Source organism: Typopeltis vanoorti, chromosome 19 (assembly GCF_054136105.1).
Source record: "Typopeltis vanoorti isolate ZY-2024b chromosome 19, IOZ_Tvanoo_1.0, whole genome shotgun sequence".
Taxonomy (NCBI): Eukaryota; Metazoa; Arthropoda; class Arachnida; order Uropygi; family Thelyphonidae; genus Typopeltis; species Typopeltis vanoorti.
In genome coordinates this window covers 75,112,711-75,132,046 of record NC_143567.1, presented here as the reverse complement: position 1 = coordinate 75,132,046, position 19,336 = coordinate 75,112,711, and the positions used below count along the sequence as shown (strand labels likewise).

The 19,336-nt window shown below is 35.9% G+C and overlaps 1 protein-coding gene across 2 annotated transcripts in view; it reads left to right on the top strand.

Annotated features, from left to right (window-relative positions):
- LOC150096252 (proteasomal ATPase-associated factor 1-like) overlaps window positions 1-19,336 on the top strand; it is a 147,726-nt gene that overhangs the window by 45,166 nt on the left and 83,224 nt on the right. For both annotated transcript variants that reach the window (XM_090408880.1, XM_090408879.1), the window contains exon 5: window positions 12,614-12,709. In XM_090408880.1, the coding sequence (XP_090265006.1) occupies window positions 12,614-12,709 (96 nt within the window). The remainder of the gene's footprint in view (window positions 1-12,613; window positions 12,710-19,336) is intronic.

Genomic DNA, 19,336 nt, shown 5'->3' with positions numbered 1-19,336 from the left:
GGTTAACTTTTTTCGTGAGTCATTAGTAGCAGAGGCTCTACCAATCGTCCAGCCTTTGCTGGCGACATTAGTGATTAGATTAGATTAGATACAGCAACATTAGTGATTTTATGATTTTTTGTTTAATGAAATATCAGAACATGTTATGATTTTTCCATATAACAATTTTATCGTGATTGGAATTATAATGGAGTCACTTATGAATCAAATTTAAGCTGGATGGAGAGCTCCACACAGCCTTTAAGGAATGCAAAAAATCCACTGGACGCTTCTAGCTTTGCCCAGTCCTCCCGTCTCGTGGTGCAGAGCATTATTGAGTATCCATCCAGATACTGAGAAAAATATATATATTAGAAGTTCCTAGCAATTGATTCAACAGGTTCCCTAGGAGAATACAGAAAAAAATGTAAGAAGACTACATGTAAAAGTAGTTAACTGAAATAAATTAAAGATGCCAAGAAATTATATTCTTGGTTTCATCCTTTATCCAAGTGCAAGCAAACAAAGTTTGTGTGTGAAGTTACTTCACGACTGGGCTACTTGTATATAGAGGCTGATAACTTCACATCGATTGCTTTAGTATCCCATAATGTAATACACATAATCTTATGGACATGTATAATGCTATGCGTTATGGGAAGGGCTACTACAGGTTTTGATGTAGTAGTTTTTGATAAAGGGTTTTGACCTTTATTGAAGTTTCATCATTGGGTGCCAAATCCAGAAGTGATATCAAGGTTGAAGTAATGCAGAAGTCATATTTCCATATACAAGTAGTCAAAAGGTGTCATACCTTATTACTAAAATACTCTGAATTAGAGAAAGATGTTGAAAGACTTTCCACTTGGTTGTACTATAAATTAAAAATGCCAAGAAATTATATTATTGGATATTCTTTATCCAAGCGTAAGCAAACAAAGTTTGCACATGAAGTCACTTCGCGACTGGGTTACTCATATATAAATATGTATATGAAATGACTTCACGTTCAAACCAAGTGTAAGCAAACTTTGTTTGCTTACACTTGGATAAAGGATGAAACCAAGATAAAATTAAATAAATAAATGTCATCTTCTCCAGGCTGCTTTTCCATATTTGTTAGAAAGCAAGCAGTAGAAACCTGAAGTTTAGAAAGGCATTTGGATATTTGATCAGAAATGGAGGCATAAAAGTGATACATTGACTACACCATATAATTCAGAAGGCACGTTCATAAGATCATATTCCAGTGGTTAGCATAGAGCTGTCATAGTATCCATCTGTAAAAAGTGAAATAAAACAATGCGAGAATTATAGAGGAATTTTCCTACTGAATGTTCCAGAAAAGATTTATGCAAGCATACTTTGAATAGGCTGAGAAAAATTGTGGAATCAAAACTTGGAGAAGAATGAGCTGGATTCATTCCAAACAGTTGACAATACATGCAAATTCTGTTTTTGAGTTTATAAGGGCCAAATGCACTAAGCTTGTATCCTGTCCAGATGGCAGTCAAGCCTTGTCTAGTGACCTCTCTCACATCCTGATGGTATAAGGTAGCATTTATAGATTAGGAACTCTTGACATCAGTTTTTTCCCCAACTCTTGTATAGACGACCAAGGCAGATTCCTCCCACCTTTCCACACTCTATCCACAATATGCCTGAAATTTTGCCAGAAGGACATCAGAAACATACTCACTAGCCTTAATACCAATAATGTAAAGTCTCTCATGAAAAGTAACTTCATAACTTATGTTCAGTTTCACATGGTTTTTTAATTCAGAAAAATGTACTAAAAAGATTTGTTAAATGTTCATTCAAATAATAATTTTTGTAAATTATTGTATTCAGCCTTTGTTACAATAATGTGGCACATGAGATCATCTTGTAAAACTAATAAGTCATCAAGTCTAATGGCAAGATTAGTAAAGAGTTAAGAGGATTACCATAAGTGGAAAGTTACAGAGACTTGCGAAGAATGATGTCATCATATCCAAAGCTCAACGAGTGCCATGGAGAAGGAATTCGAAAGACATGCGAAGAGTGACATCTACATGCCCAAAGGTGAGTACGTAACCAGCTTCGAGAAACACACGCATGTGCCAAACGGAAAACTAGGCCTATATAAGACAGCTTGTCAGAAAGGAATTTTTATCTCCAGGGTTCTCAAGGCGTTCTCTTACCTGAGATCACTGCCATTCGTGGTTGGGAAGTGAAAGAGAAGCTTCGTTCATTCATCTCCAGGTTTCTCAAGACATTCGCTTACTTGAGATCATAACCATTCGTGGTCGGGAAGTGAAAGAGACGCTTCATTTGTTCATCTCCAGGATTCTCAAGGATTTTTCTTACCTAATATCATCGTCATTGTTGGGAATTGAAAGAGAAGCTTCATTCGTCGTCCACTTAGATTGCTGCCATGGGGGACATATTGTGTCGAGTCATCGGGAAAGAAAGGAGCTGTATATTGTCGCTATAATAAGGATCTAATAAAGAAAGGGACGGTCGACTTCTTGAGCAAGAAAAGAAATTAACGTGAAAGGAGGAGCAATGCAGTAAGTGAAGAGAAGAATAAGATTATCATGGAACATTAGAAAGACTGTCTGCTAAAAGGGACTTGTAAGTAGTTGTATTACTGAAAGTATGTGAAGTGAATGTATGTAAAGATTGTATGTAAATTGTTTATGAGACATTGTATAGTAATGGTAAATTAGGCTTAACCAGTGCATGTCTCATAATCAAGAAATGTTATTTAAGTATAAAGAGCTAAAAAGCTTCATTTCGGCAATGAAAACATTACTTAAATTAAGGGGATATTAAATCCCACATAGTTTTAAAACCGAATAAGAAACTCAAAGAAACTATGTGGGATTTAATATCCCCTTAATTTAAGTAATGTTTTCATTGCCGAAATGAAGCTTTTTAGCTCTTTATACTTAAGTAACTTAATGGTTGCACCTCTTTAGAAAACTCGTTCGCAGAGTATATAAGTTCTTTTTGCTATACACTTTGGCATTAGGTCTAGCTACTCACTGATGAAGCCTCAAAAAAGGCTGAAACTGGTCTGGGTAGTGACCTCCCTCCATAATGTAATAACAGCATACATTTCCTAGGAAATGTGTTTTTACATTATGGAAAATACCTAAGAATAGCGATCTGAACTTCCCCCACCTTTGCAACGAGTCGTCCGGTATTGTACTACGTACTAGGATCACTTGCATTAGCTAACGCTAGTGTCGCCGATACTTTATAGTTTACTATATTCGGCAAGAAACTCTCTGATTCCAATCTTTGAGTTTCTTATTCGGTTTTAAAACTATGTGGGATTTAATATCCCCTTAATTTAAGAAATGTTATGTTTAGATCTTAATCTAGCTCAGAACTAAAGTTTAGAGTGGCAAGGAAATTGTGACAACTTTGTGTACATACTGTATCACTCTGTAAACATTCTTTTTGGCTTAATTTGAATGGTTTGTAAACAACATAATGAACTGTAAAATGCCAATGCACTATCCTTAAAAATTTCAAACTTGCATAAGAGAAATACATACGATTTTTATTTTGTCACGACTAATTTTAGGTTAGAATAAATATTAAGTGGGTAATACGAACGATATTTGCTTTATCTTTGGTTTAAGATCTTATACCCCCACACTCGTTATATAGTCTAACTGGTGCAGTCGTTAAACAAATAAATTTGTTAGACTGTAGAGTGTGGGAGATAAAATATATGTGGCGGCAGTTGGAAGTTAAGGCAGCAAACCATTAACGATAAAGAGAAAGTAAAGACAAAGCAGGGTAGTGAACATATATTACAGCAATTTTACAATGTCTCTCCTGGACCTGATGGTATTCCTTTAGTTGTACTAAAGGAATACCATCATCAAATACTGATCATACTTATCTGGCAGCTACCCAAAAGCTTGCTTTGAAGCAAGCTTTTATTCATACTGTTCTTGAAAAGGAAGATAATTGTCAACCATCAAACTATTGCCCTGTTACTCTGACCTCAATACTCAAAAAAAATGAATAAGTTAATCAGCAACCGTTGTTCCACTGCTTAGAGACTCACCAATCACTTAGTGATCAGCAATATGAATTCCACCATTCTCATTCCACAGCAACTTTCCTAGCTATCTACCCACCTTTGGATGCAAGCCGTGGAAACGTTCAGAGAAACTCGTCTTGATTTTTCCAAGGAATTTCATTGAGGCTGGCATTGTGGTTTTCTTACCTAGCTACCATTTTATGGTATTCCTCCTTCCCTCTGTGAATGGATTGTCAGCTTCCTTTTTCTTAAGTGGCTCTACAGCCCTGTGTGGGCCTTGTTCTTCTCAAGGAGCTTTTTCTCATTCTGTCCTTTGTTTGGCAGTTATACTTCACGTTTTGGTTTTCAAAAGTGTGAAGTCTCTATCAACATTGTCAATCCATCGTAATTTGGGCCTTCTTCATGGTTGATTTCCCGTTGGGTTATGTGAGAATACTTTTTTGGAATTTCTTTCATCACATATTCTCACTTTATGGCCTGCCCGTTTCATTTGTTGAATTTTGATAAACTTCACAATGTCTGTTTCTTTATTGGCACGATACAGTTCTAAGTTTGACCTTCTTCACCATATTCCATCAATTTGAATACCACCAAAAATACTTTGTAGAATTTTTCTTTCAAAAATTCAAAAGGCCTCTAGATCGCTCACAGACATTGTCCATGTTTTGGATGCATATGTATAGGCATATACATATGCATCCGAAACATAGACCAATGGGTAAGTATAGGTCTTATCCATTGGTCTTACTTTGATTGATTATAAGGTGCATTTTCTTTGCCTCATTTTCTAATGCCAAAAAAAAAAAAAAAAAAAAACCTGTTTTAGGGCTATGGGTGTTCTTGCTATGATATCAGTGTCATCAGCAAAGGCAAGGATTTGTTAAAAATGGTTCCTCTAGTATTAATGTTTTAATCTCTGATTTTTTTCTCCAAAGCAATATTAAAGAGAAGACTAGCCAGGGCATCTCCTTGTCTTACTTCATTTTTAAATTCCATAGTTTCTGAAAAACTTCCTTGGATTCAAATTTTCAATGTTGTTTCTTTGAGAGTAAGTGCAGTAAGCCTTACTAACTTTTCCTGGAAGTTGAAATCTCTCATGGCTCTTATGAGTAGCATTCTGTTTATACTCTCATAGGCAGTTTTAAAGTCTATGAAAAGGTGGTATGTATCGATACCATATTCATTACATTTCTCAAGAATCTGAAGATTGAATATTTGTTCTAAAGTGAACCTTCCCTTTCTGGATCCACATTGATAATCCCTGATAATTCCCTCAACAAAAGGGGATAGCTTGTTAAATAGGATATTCGAGAATATTTTGTAAGCAGTACATAGTAGACTTATCCCTCTATAATTGGAGCATTCAAGAATATTTCCTTTTTTTGTGTGTGAGACATATTATGCTTTTTCATTCTGAGGGGAGCATTTCATTACTCCAGATTGAGTGTAAAATATGAATTGCTTCTGTAACAACTGTACCTGCATTCTTCAGGAGTTCAGATGGTATTGAGTCTGGTCCAGCTGCTTTATTATTTTTCAGTTTCTTAAGCCCTTCCTCTATTTCAATTAGTGATGGAGGTTCAATCATTTCTTGATTGCCACTTGAAGTGACATCAAGTTCTTCACTATCTGTATTTTCATGATTCAGCAATTCATCAAAATGTTCATTCCGTCTTTGCAATATATCAGTTTTGTTACTTAGCAGGGTTCCACTTTTACTTTTACATAGAGTGATTCTAGATTTAAAGTCTTTAAAACCTATATTTATTTTTCTGAAGAAAGCCCTGCTTTCGTTGGATACCCTAAGATGTTCAGCATTTCTAAATTGATCATCCAAGAACCTCCGCTTTTATATTCTTTAACAGCATTTCCTTTGTGCCTTTTTTGATCATACTTATCTGGCAGCTATGCAAAAGCTTGCTTTGAAGCAAGCTTTTATTCAGCCTGTTCTTGAAAAGGTAGATAACAGTCAACCATCAAACTATTGTCCTGTTACGCTGACCTCAATGAAGCTTACAAAAAAATGATTTTTTTTTAAGCTTCATTCTTTTTTAATGTAGCTGCCACACACTCAGCATTAAACCAATCATCATGCTTTATTTTCTGGCTTTACCCAGAATGACATTACCTGAATCTAGAAGAATTTTTTTTTTTTTAAAGTGTTCCATTTTGTATCAGCTAACACTTTTTTATTCCTGTATAGTGAGTATGCAAGGCCATTTTAGCACTGTCTAACTTTTTGGAGTGAGCAGTTCAATTTCCACTGGTAGCCAATCAGAGATAGCTGGCCCAAGGCTATGATTAATTAAGCAGCCCACAGTGAAGACATGGCTCATCAAGTGCTGCCATCTCATGGTCCCTAACACAATATTTTTTTAATGTCTGAAATAGTGGGGTTTCTATGGCCGATTTTCTTGAGTTTATGGGATGAAAAACCTGAGTTTCTGGGAGAAAAACCCTCTTGTCCATGCCAGAGATAGACTAACTCAGGAACCGGTCAAAAAAAAGGCTTAGTAAAAGTTCCGCTAGTCAGCGACTAAACTTGAAGTCCATCTTTGGGCGGTTTAGTGCTGAGTAGTGCAAACACCACTTTCACTGAGCTGCACAGGCTCATTTTGTATTAACATCTTCAATAATTTTGATGTTCTTTTGCTTTAATTGGGTTTCACATTTGTTTAAGAACTTCTGTGTTTTATTTCTAAATATTTAAGTTTATCATAGTTGAATGTCTGTAGGCATTCTCCTCAAGTCTTATGTGCATTTGAAATTCTGGCTCGTAATTTATTTATCACTAAATAGTGGTCTGAATCAAAGTTGTTAGGACCTGACAACTAATAAGTCTGATAGATGTTTTACATCAATAATGACATGATCGATTTGATCAGGAGATTTCCATGTTATTTTATGGATGTTCTTATGGTGGAATAATGTACCTGCAATAGTCATATTGTACTCAGCTGCAAAGCAGACGAGTTTTTGTGTATTATCATTAGTTTCATCATGTAATCCTTGTTTTCCAATTATTGGTCTATACTTATTTTCTCTACCAATCTTGGCATTCATATTTCTCAATATTATTCATATCTCATCCTTTTCATCAGTTGATGCATGAGCAGTAATTAAAGAAAGTTCCTCTTAACCTCAAACTGCAAAGTCTTGGTGATTTTGCTTTAAAACTAGTAACTAATTGTTTTATCCGATTATTCAAAATAAATCCTGTTCTAAAAATGTGCTTTGATTTATGACAACTATAAAACACTCTGATTCTTTTTTTGTGTTCTATTTTTTACTTTGAAGTTGTGCAGAAAATGAGAATTTATTGTTGAAAATTATAAGTAGCAGACACAAAGTGAAAATACAGGGAAGAATTTTTTTTTTTTTTTTGAGTAGCTATAATACTGGAAGCTTTGAATTAATAGAAACTAAATGGAAGTGTATTAGAATTAAAAATTAATAGCTTTAATGGAACATGTACATTAGACATATTAAAGTAAGTTTCACGGCTTTCACATGTGACAGAAATTATAGAATTAACAATTAAGTATTTCAGGATAAAGGAACTGAAAATTGGGGTGCTTAAGGGTCAAAGCTGTATAACTGAGAGGAGACCTCCACATAGCCTTAAAAGGAATGCGGAGAACCGACCAGGGCTTCTGACTTAATGTCCAATCCTCACCTTCTTGTGGTGCACCATGTTGGGTATCTACCTGGATACTGAATGAACAAGGATGGGCTGGCAATTTGGAATTTAGCCTACCAAATTGTATTCCTGTTGGTTAAACCAAAATACAAATACAAAATACAAAAGTACAACATGACAAAATTTCATGCCGGCTGGGGTGTCGCCCGGTTAAACAAGGCCCCCGTTGTTTTCGCCAGGGAACCAGGGCGAACAGTGAAAAGTCAGCTACTGGAACAAATCTGAAAACACACCCCGACTCAACATCGCCAGAGTTAAAGATCGGTACTATCAACATAAGAAGCCTGAATGGCAAAGAAATGGAGCCAGTGGAAGAATTAGATAAGTACCAGATCGACATAATATGGGTGACTGAAACAAAAAAGACAAAAACTGGTGAGATCTTTCTGAGCAATAAATACAAAATGTTATATTCAAGCTATGACAATCAAGGAAAAGAAGGAGTAGCCATAGTATTCAACACAAAATACGAGGCTCATCTTCTTGAATGGCAGGCAGTGTCAAGTAGAGTGATTTGGGCAAATATCAGAATGGGGAACTGGACAATGAGACTTAATTGTGCCTGTGGTCCCATAGAAGGTTCAACTAAGGTAGAAGTGGAGGAAATTTTTGAGGCTCTAGAGAAAGCTTCTGACATGAAAAAGGAAAAGTTGGTCCTTGTTAGGGATCTAAATAGCAGAGTAGGAAGTGATTGTCAGACATACAAAAATGTTTTGAGAAAATTTGGAGAAAAGAGCAAAGCTAATAATAATGGCAAATACCTGTTGGATTTCTGCTCAGGACATGGACCGGTTATTGCTAACACCATGTTCCAACATAAAAATGTGCACAAATTCACATGGAGAGAAGAGGCAAGGAATAAGAAAAGTCTCATTGACTATGTTATTGTTCATAGTGATGTTTTCTCCCTGGTGCAGGACAGCAGAGTGTACAGAGGATTTGAAATTGGAAGTGATCACTATTTAGTTTTGAGCAGGATAAAATTGAATTTCATATTGAAAAGAATGACATGTAAGAAAGTTTTAAAGCGAATAAAAGTTGAGCAGCTCTCAGATGTGAACTGTAGACTAAAATACACAAAGATTATTGAAGGAAAAATTAAAGAGTTTGAGAACAGGAACCAAACTTTGGAGATTCAGTGGCAAGCCTTGAAGAAAACCCTGATTGATTCAGCTAGAGAGGCATGTGGTGAAGTTGTCTGCAAGGATAGAAAAATTAGAACTGCATGGTTGACACAGGAAGTTAATGAGGCAGTGAAGGAAAAGAAGAAAGCATATCAAAAGTTCCTGGCAAATAAGTCAGCTTGTGCTCTTAGAGAATACAGAGACAAATGCAAGAATGCTAAACACTGTGTAAAACTAGCTAAAGAAAACTTATGGGAGGACTTTGGCAAGAACATAGAAAATAAATATCAAGAAGGTGGCAAAATATTCTGGAGGTTGTTGAAGAAGCTTAGGAATGGAGGAAAGAGTGTTGTAAAAGGAGTTAGAGATGATAAAGGTGACATGAAAATGGGAGAAAAAGATATCCTTGAAGTATGGAGTAATTACTTTGAAAATTTGCTAAATGAAACAAGCAGTGTTGACAGCACAATGATAAAAAACACTGACCAGGCATGCAGTCAGGAATACATATCCATACTTGAAGTAGAAAAAGTCATCAAAGGCTTGAAATGTGGAAAGGCAGCAGGAGTAGATGATATCCGACCAGAAATGCTGAAATTTGGTGGTATAAAAGTATTACAGTGGCTGCACTGCATAGTTCAGAAAGCCTGGACAGAGGGACGAATTCCCGATGATTGGAGTAGAGCTCTCGTAGTACCCATATATAAATAGGGAAATGAAACTGAATGTGAGAATTACAGAAGTATATCCCTACTGAGTGTTCCTGGTAAGATATATGCAAGTATACTTGAGAAACGGTTGAGAGGAATTGTGGAAGAAAAGCTTGGTGAAGAACAAGCTGGATTCAGGTCATATAGAGGCTGTCAGGATCAGATCTTCATTTTACGACAGAGAGTGGAGAAATCATGGGAATATAACAAAGATCTGTATTTAAGTTTTGTCGATTTGGAAAAGGCATATGACAAGGTGATGAGAGAAACTATTCAATACGCTGCAGTTATATGGTGTCAGTGGGGCATTATATCAAGCAATACTTAGTCTTTATTTGAGTTGTAAGTCAGCTGTTAGAATTAAAGGAAGAACAAGAAGATGGTTTAATGTTAAATCGGGTATGAGACAAGGATGTACATCATTATCCCCACTGTTATTCATTATCTAGATGGATCACATTATGAAGGAAAGTGGTATTAAACCTGATATCAAAATTGGAGATGTTAATGTCAGCTCTTTGCTTTATGCGGATGATGTTATACTTCTAAATAAATCTGCTACAAGTCTGCAAGATTCTCTGACTAAATTGAATAGCTGTGTAATAGATATGGCATGAAGGTCAGCAATAAAAAGACAAAGACAATGAAAATAGGCAGAATCATTGAAAATGTCAACCGTGTTGTGAATGGAGAACCTGTGGAACAAGTAAAACATTTCAGCTACTTAGGCACAATTTTTAGTGAAGATGGTAAATTAAATATGGAAATAGACAACAGAATCAACAAAGCTGGTATGGTAGGAAGTCAATTGAATAAATGCATATGGAATAAGAGAGAAATTAGTCGGAACACTAAATTAGCTGTATACAAGACAGTGTTCAAACCTGTTTTAACTTATGGATCTGAAAGCTGGGTCAGTAGTAAAACACTTGACCAAAGACCAGAGACTGCAGATATGAGAGTCGTGAGAAAGATTAGAGGCGTGAACAGATGGCATCAATGGCCATATCATATTAAAAACGATTATATTAGGAAAGAACTTGACATTGTCAGCATCCAGGAATGCATTAGCGGAGCTAATCTCAGGTGGTATGGTCACTTAAACAGAATGGTGAGAAAAGATTATCAAAACAGGTGTTCTCTGCCAAGTTGGCAGGAAAACGACCCAGAGGAAGACCAAGATATAGGTGGATTGATACGGTACAAAGTGCCTTAGGTGATAGAAATATAAGATCTGGTAATGTTGGAGTCAGTCTTGACAAGTAACAGACTGATTTGGAGGAAAATTGTAGATAGGAAGCTAGTAATGATGTAAATTTTTCATGTAGTACTATCATATCCTGTACATCACTTGAGGCTACATGTCAGGAATTTGATGATGATGATGATGATGGAACTGAAAATTATGCAAAATTATATTTCATAGGCAGGGAGAATGGAATTACTTTGGATTCAATCAGATATTGAATTAACTGAGGTCATTTTGCCATTTTTTGATGATTCAGCAGCTTGTTTGGTTGTTAGTTTGATGTATAGGTGGCTCACTGGAGCAAATTTGTTAGGGACTACAGGAACTGGTTGTTGTGGATAGCTTGTTATAATAATTTCCTTTTCAATAGCACTGTGCCTATTAGACTTTGGTTAGGACTTTTAGTAGTTTGTTACAGTGGACAAATTATAATAGTAGTTATTATTGTGAGAGTTAACTACTGATTGTATGCAAGTTTTATTTAAGAAAATGATCCATAAGTGTGTTATTTTATGTTATATATCTTTTACCGGAGAAATATGTGTGGTTGGTGTAGGAGATGTACAGAAATGTGATGACAAGAGTTCGGACCTACCTGGGAGAGACAGAAAGTTTTCAAGTCACGTTTGGCTTGCATCAAGAATCAGCATTAAGTCCTTTTCTGTTTAATATTGTGATGGAGGTGATGACGGAGGAAGTGAGACAAGACATGCCTTGTACTATGTTGTATGCAGATGACATCGTGTTGTGTGCAGAATCAAGAGAAGAAGTAGCAGCTAAACTGGAAAGTTGGAGGAAAGTACTGAAAGAGAGAGGTATGAGACTGAGCAAAAGTAAGACAGAGTATTATGTTCCAAAGTGAATGTCAGCCAAGAGACAGATCTAGCAGTGGAAGGAAATGTCATGAGGATGGTCAGTGACTTTAGATATTTAGGTTCAACAGTGAAAGAGGATGGAGAGGCTGAGAAGGAAGTGGGATGCAGGATACAAGCAGGATGGAGGAACTGGAGAGAGAGAGAGAGAGAATGAGATGCCTGGAGTTTTATGCGATAAGAGGGTGCCAATCAATCTAAAAGGCAAAATCTTCAGGACAGTAGTGAGACCAGCTATGATGTATGCTATGGAAACTGTGGCCCCCTGAGGAAAAATAACATCAGCAGGATGAAGGTAGCAGAGATGAGAATGCTTAGGTGAATGTGTGGTGTGACCAGAAAGGATCGTCTGAGAAATGACCATGTAAGAGGAACAGTGAAAGTTACGAACTTAAGAGCAATGATACAGGAGGCAAGGTTGAGATGGTTTGGTCATGTGATGAGGAGAGAGGACAAGTATGTAGGAAGAAAGGTCATGCAGATGAACGTGCAGAGGAGGAGGACGCACGGCGGCCAAAGAAGAGATGGAGAGTGATCGTGGAGGAGGACTTGAGGATGAAGAACTTGGATGTGGTTGAGGATATGAAGGAGACACACTACAAACAGCGACCCTACTAAAGTGGGACAAGCTTCAGAAAAAGAAGAATATCTTTCATATGAAGAGAGAATTAAATCCAACAGTATCATGTAAATTGTAGATTATAGTATTATTAGTTAAGGAAAGAGATTAAAATAAATGGCCTTTCAACCTGTATTGCAATTGTGTTAAGCATTCTGTAGCTCATTAATGAAACAATCTTTTTTAATATTAATAAAACGTGTAATTTAATAATACATTTTCACTAAAGTAAGTGTAAACTTCTATTTTTAATTAGTTTTGAAATATGTTTTTTCTATTATTAAACTAACCTCAGAAATAACTTATTTTTTACAGGTGGTTGGTTTAGATGTTACACCTGGTGGTCTTGGTGTATCAGTATGTTCACAAAATAAGCTTTACATATGGGATACAAACACTGGAGAAATCAGGGTATGTCAACAAATTCTTAGAGTTTGTAGTTGCTTTACTCAAAAGGTCATTTTTTTTTGTTCTTTTTTCAAGATTTAATAATTGTAATATTCAAAATCTTATGTAGCTATTTAGCACTTTAAACTAAATAACCACATTTATTGAAACTAGATTGCTCACTTTTTATAAGACCACTTCTTTTTTCCTGATCAGTGATTTAATTACTCTTAATATGTTTATATGTGAGCATATTCTTGCCAGCAAAGGTTGGTCGATGGTAGAGCCTCCGCTACTAATGGCTCAGTTAAGTAAGTTTGAGCATGGTTAGTAGTTGGAAGGGGACCAATCGTTCAATGCTGTTGGCACACTCTCCCTCGATGAGTCTTTGGGCTCCCTGGAGGTGTCAAATAATAATAATAATAATAATAATACCTTGATAATTACGAAAGATATATTCTTGAAGAAAATGAAGTTATTCAAAACTGCAATGTATAATTTATATATTATGTTTTGCATTTGCTGGCTCACATGTAAATGCAGCAAAGACAAAATAAGCCTCACTTCTGTCTCTCTCACATCCGCTCACATGATCATAATGTAATATACCTTAGATATTGGATTAGATGATGATTTACAACGATCTTAATAATGGGGGGGAGGGTATTTTTAAATATATATAAACCAAAGTTCAAATTGATCAGAATACCAAACTAGAGCTTGCAAAATAGTATTCAAAATACTTTTAGCATATGGATTGAAAAGCTGAGTCAGAAAAAAAAAAAAAAAAAAAAAAGAGTTAATCAAAGACTGGAGACCAGAGATATGAGAGTTCTGAGGAATATTAGGAGAGAAAACAAGTGACATCAATGGCAGAACCATATTAAAAACAAAGATATCAGAAACAACTACATTTATTAATATTCAAGAATGTGTATGCAGAGCTAATCTAAGATGATGTGATCACATAAAACAACATAGGAAATAAAAGATTTGCAAACAAGTTTTTGTGATGGGGAAGAGATTCATGGTACAACTAAGACACAGGTGAGCCAATGAAGTTAGAAGTGTTTTAGATGTAGCATGCTTGGAAAAAGACTAATGCTACAATTGTGCTCCTGTGGTGTTCATTCTCAAACATGTGATCTATTTCCTGCGTTCCTGAAAGAAAGGATTTCCTGTGTTCTTACTTAGCTCATGAAGTAAAAATTCTGTATTGTGCAATCTCGTAGGTGTATAGTTTGTTGCTATAGCTTTATCCTCTTTTCTACAATTTTTTCCATTTCTTCACTGTATCAACACATTCTCAAAGTGATCTTTGGATGGTTTCATAAAGAAAAAAAAAAATCAAACTTTACTCTTTTAAAAGAATGTGACTGTTGAACATTGCAATTCAAAAAGTAATAAATGTCATATTGATTTCTCAGTAATTTAATCATATCAAGTTCTTTATCATTACATTGTTTTTCTTTCATTTTCATCATCTACACACCACTTTTCCAGTGGCCTTGGTAAGTCTTCACTGTATAAAATACCTTTTGGATGATCATAAATTTGAGGGTGACCGGAAAATTTGGCGTAAACATTTTTACCGTAAAACATATACGGTGTAAATATATTTTGTAAGATATTTTGCATTGATTTTTGTAAATAATCAAATTGATGATTAAAGGTATTATAAATTCATTAAAAAGGCCAAGTTTTATTAAGGTGAACGTCAGTGATATATAACATAATGAAATCATTTAAAAATTGTGCAAATTAAAAGAGATGCTGCATAAATAATTAACATTTTGCTGCAGATCATCAATTCAACAAATCCATCAGTAATATCACTCATTGGATAAAATGCTAATGCTGTGAAGCTTTAATTTTCGTGTTGAATTCAGCATCTGTTTGATAGCATAACTTCAAACTAATGGCAACAATTTTGCAATATAGATTTTGTACCATATGAAATAAACAACCTGTTATAGTTGTTGATGTAAATATGTTAGAAAAAGCATTGATAGTTGCTTTCTTGAAGTCGGCCATTAATGTTTCGGGATCTAATGATGAACGTAAGCCCTTTAAGGCACTGAATAATCTGCTGTAAGTTAATTCTGATTTGCCAGGGGTCTCATGCCAGTCCCAAGCCTGGATAAAGGAGGAGGGTCGGTCAGATGAGTGTCGATGCTCTGACCGTAAAGAATAAACACGATTGGTATCTGATGCATACATGATCAACAGCTACAGCATGCCAGCTCAGACATCGCCTGGATCAACAAGGTCCACGATACCAATTGAGCGATCGGGGTTTAAATCGAAAAGTGGGATTCCAAAAGGCAACAGAAACTGAAACTAACAGAACTGTTATCAGTAGGAACATGGAATGTATGGACACTTTGGATGGCAGGAAAACTGGAATTACTTCACGAGTAAATGAAGAGATATTGGTGTGATATACTAGGACTGGTGGAGTTGCAATGGACATCAGCAGGAAAAATAAATAGATGCAAAGTCATATGGTCATGGCATGACACCAAGCATGAAGCAGGAGTTGGTTTGTAGCCTGAGAGTGCATTTCTAGCTATTTTTGTAAGGAAACCAACTCCTGCTTCATGCTTGGTGTCATGCCATGACCATATGACTTTATGTCGTATGGTCATGGCATGACCATACGACAACTGACTATATGTCGTTCACTGACATATAGTCAGTGAACGAATCATAGCAGCAAGATTTCAAGCAAAGCCATTTAATATATCAATAGTCCAGATATATGCACCCACATCTGACAGCACAGATGAAGATATGGACTTATTTTACAAAGATCTGACAGAGACAATAGAAACAATACCAAAACAAGATGTACTAATTATTGAAGGAAATTTGAATGCCAAAGTCGGAATATATAATGATCATTAGGAAAGAGTCATGGGAAAATATGATTTCGGAGAAAGAAATGAACGAGGTGAAAAAATGTTAGCATTTGCTGTGGACCACGATATGATGATCTGTAACACGATTCCAGCAAAAGGAGTGTGGAAAGTGGACGTGGCGATCAAATGATAGAAAAACCAAGAACATGATTGATATGATTAAAAGAAGATGGAATTCATCAGTACAGCAGTGTTGAACTTTTCAAGGAGCAGATATAGACTCAGATCATAGTTTAGTGATTGCAAACATCAAGTTGAAATTAAAAAAGAAAATATAAACCCCATCATCAGAAAAGAAGGGAGCAAGAACAAGTGAAGCAGAAATAGGAAGAAAGTGCAGAACAGTGTTAGAGGAGAAACTTAAAAGTGTGGACAAAGAAAAAAATTCGAATCAAAGAGTGAAAGGAGTAATGAAGGCGATAGAAGATGCAGTTGAAGAAACAGTACCAGAAGAAGAAAAGATCAAAAAGAAATGGATTAGACAAGAAACACTGAAGTTAGTACAGAAGAAAAGAATATAGAAGAAAGTGTAATGAGGTGAAAAAAGCAGTCAGCCAGATAAGATGAAATGGTTAGAAGTCCAATGCAATAATATAGAACAGTACTATGGAGAATATAAAACTAGGGAGGTGTACAAAATGATTAGAACTATTAATAGAAGGTGGCACCCAAAACAGAATACAGTTAAAGACAAAAAAAAGCAAAGCATTGATGAATAAAGATAAAGTTGTACAGCGATGGACAAGATACTGTAGTGAGTTATATGAAAAAAGCTGGATTTAGATAGCAATGGGAAACTGACTGAAGAATTGAAGGTAATGAGTATGATATGGTATCGCGGACCTTGTTGATCCAGGCGACGTCCAAGTTGGCATGTTGTAGCTGTTTATCGTATGTGTATCAGATACCAATCATGTTTTTTCTTTACTGTCAGAGCATCGACACTCATCTGACCGACCCCCCTCCTTTATCCAGGCTTGGGACTGGCATGAAACCCCTAAGGATTCCATGTAGCTTTTTGCTTTGCTTCCTGGCAAATCAGAATTAACTTACAGCAGATTATTCAGTGCCTTAAAGGGCTTACGTTCATCATTAGATCCCGAAACATTAATGGTTGACTTCGAGAAAGCAACTATCAACGCTTTTTCTAACATATTAACATCAACAACTATAACAGGTTGTTTATTTCATATGGTACAAAATCTATATCGTAAAATTGTTGCCATTGATTTCAAGTTACGCTATCGAACAGATGCTGAATTCAACACAAAAATTAAATGCTTCACAGCATTAGCATTTTTTCCAATGAGCGATGTTACTGATGGATTTGTTGAATTGACGACCCACAGCAAAAAAAGTTAATTATTTACGCAGCATCTCTTTTAATTTGCAGAATTTTTAAATGATTTCATAATGTTATGTATCACTGACATTCACATTAATAAAAATTGGCCTTTTTAATGAATTTATAATACCTTTATCATCCATTGATTATTTACAAAAATTAATGCAAAATGTCATACGATGAAAATGTTGTGGTGAATTTTCCTACGGTGAAGATGTTTACGGCGAATTTTCCTAGAACCAAAAAATTTGGTTCTAGGAAATTGAGTACTGTACTATACTATACACACAATGGACAAAACATTAAAACCATGTACCTAATAGTGTGCCAGATGCCGGAAATAATTCCAGACATGCTTGTTGCAACATTGTCCACAACTGTGCCTCAGGCATCAGTCTCTGATACATGGATCTGATGTCTCGCTCTACGACATATCAGAGAGAGGGAAAGAGATTCAGTTGCATTTAAATCTGTGGGGCCACTGGATGATCCCAAACTTAGATGAATATTCTTTGAACCATGGCTGGGTGATTGCAGCCTGGTAGGGCAGTGCATTGTCCTGCTGAAACAGACCATTCAGTTGCAGGATGTGTGAAGGCCATGAAAGTATGTGGGTGATCAGTTAGCACATTCTGGTAGCTTGTGGCATTTAAGGATCTCTCCAGACACATTAAGGTACCTAATGTGTCACATGAGAAGGCTCCTCAAACCATCACAGAGCCGACCTGGAATAACAACTATGGCCTCATGCTGTAGATGCGACACCTGCACCCTTCTGTCAGCTCGGCACAACTGATAAAACGGGATTCATCCATTTTGCAGAGGTCCCGTTTTGATGGTCTCGACCCCAGGCAAGGTGGAGTGTCTGATGACTAGCTGTCAACAGTGGTACACAATTAGGGTGTCAGCTCCTATGCATGGTACACTGTACTGTTTGCTTGCTGACACTGCTTGGACCTCCAACATTGAAAGTGGATGTGATTTGTGCTGCTGTTGCCCTGTGGTTGGTCTATATAAACATGGACAATCTACATCAACACCAGTCAGTGGCATCTGATTGGCCACCACTTGCTCACTGGGTGCTGGTACGTCCGTTGATGGTGTACTTGCAGTAGACCCTTGATACAGTTGCCATCGAGAACCCTAGGATTCTTACCACTTGAGCAATAGAATCAATGCATCTGTCTTGCACTGATAATACATCCGCGATCAAAGTCACTAAGATCACCACACCACATTTACCCATGTTGTCGATTGCGATAGACTGTTGAGATGCCCCGATGTCTGCCTTTACTATCTGTGTTCAGTTTGGGTACGTTTCACTCTGCATGTGGAATGCCAATGTCAACTTCCCATCACCCCATCTCTAATGTTTTGTCCATTGAGTGTATATTTAGACTTGGCAGTAATATCTAATTTTCATATATTTGTTAAGCAGAAATAATAACAGTTCATTAAATGTTTTTTTTTGTTTTATTTTCTTTATATTATTGGAAAACTGAGTAGCATTTAAGAGGACCTATTTAACCAGTCTGTCAAAAGACTGTGACCATGTCTTGTCCTGATCATCTACAGCTAAAATCAGTTTTGTGGCTTTTTGTGAAGTGGAGCAAAATTTTGCCCTTGAGATTTGTTACAAGTTTGCTCTTTGCATATGAAATGTTTGAATAATTGGTATATAGCATTCTAAAACTTGCAGAGTCAAAGATATTTGTTTAAAAATTACTAGCAATTTAAATTCAACATAAAAGTTGTGAGACAATATTTGAAGCTATGGGACAAGTCCTAAACATGAGAGGAGGAAAAATGACACTTTGCAAAATTCTTGAAGTGTGACACAAACTGTGGATGATAGAATAATGTTTTCCATTGAAAATATTTGTATTTTCATTTATAAAATGCATGTTATTCATCTAAAACCTGTCTGCAATAAAATTTTTATTAAGCGGAGTAACAGTTCTAAATTTATAAAACTCATATCCATAGCATTATTATTTGCTAATGCAGTACTCATCATCAAATTCCCAATATTTACCCTTAAGGGGTATACAGGATATTATGATTGTAATGATGTAAACTTTTCAGTTAGTACTAATTTCATATCAGAAATTTTTTCCAAATTAATCTGTTATCTGTCAGGACTGCAGTATTGCCAGATCTTATATTTCTCTCTTCCAAGGCACTTTTTACTGTATCAGTCCACCTAGTTAAAAGAAACACACGTATTAACCACAGTGAAAATTATTTAATTGTAAATATTTCATCCTAAGTATCTTAGGACATCATCAGTACAGTAGTTTAAAACAATAATAGGAATAACATACAGTTAGGGCACATGATTACAATAGAATCTTGTGCGTAATGTGTTACAGAAGTAAAAAAAAA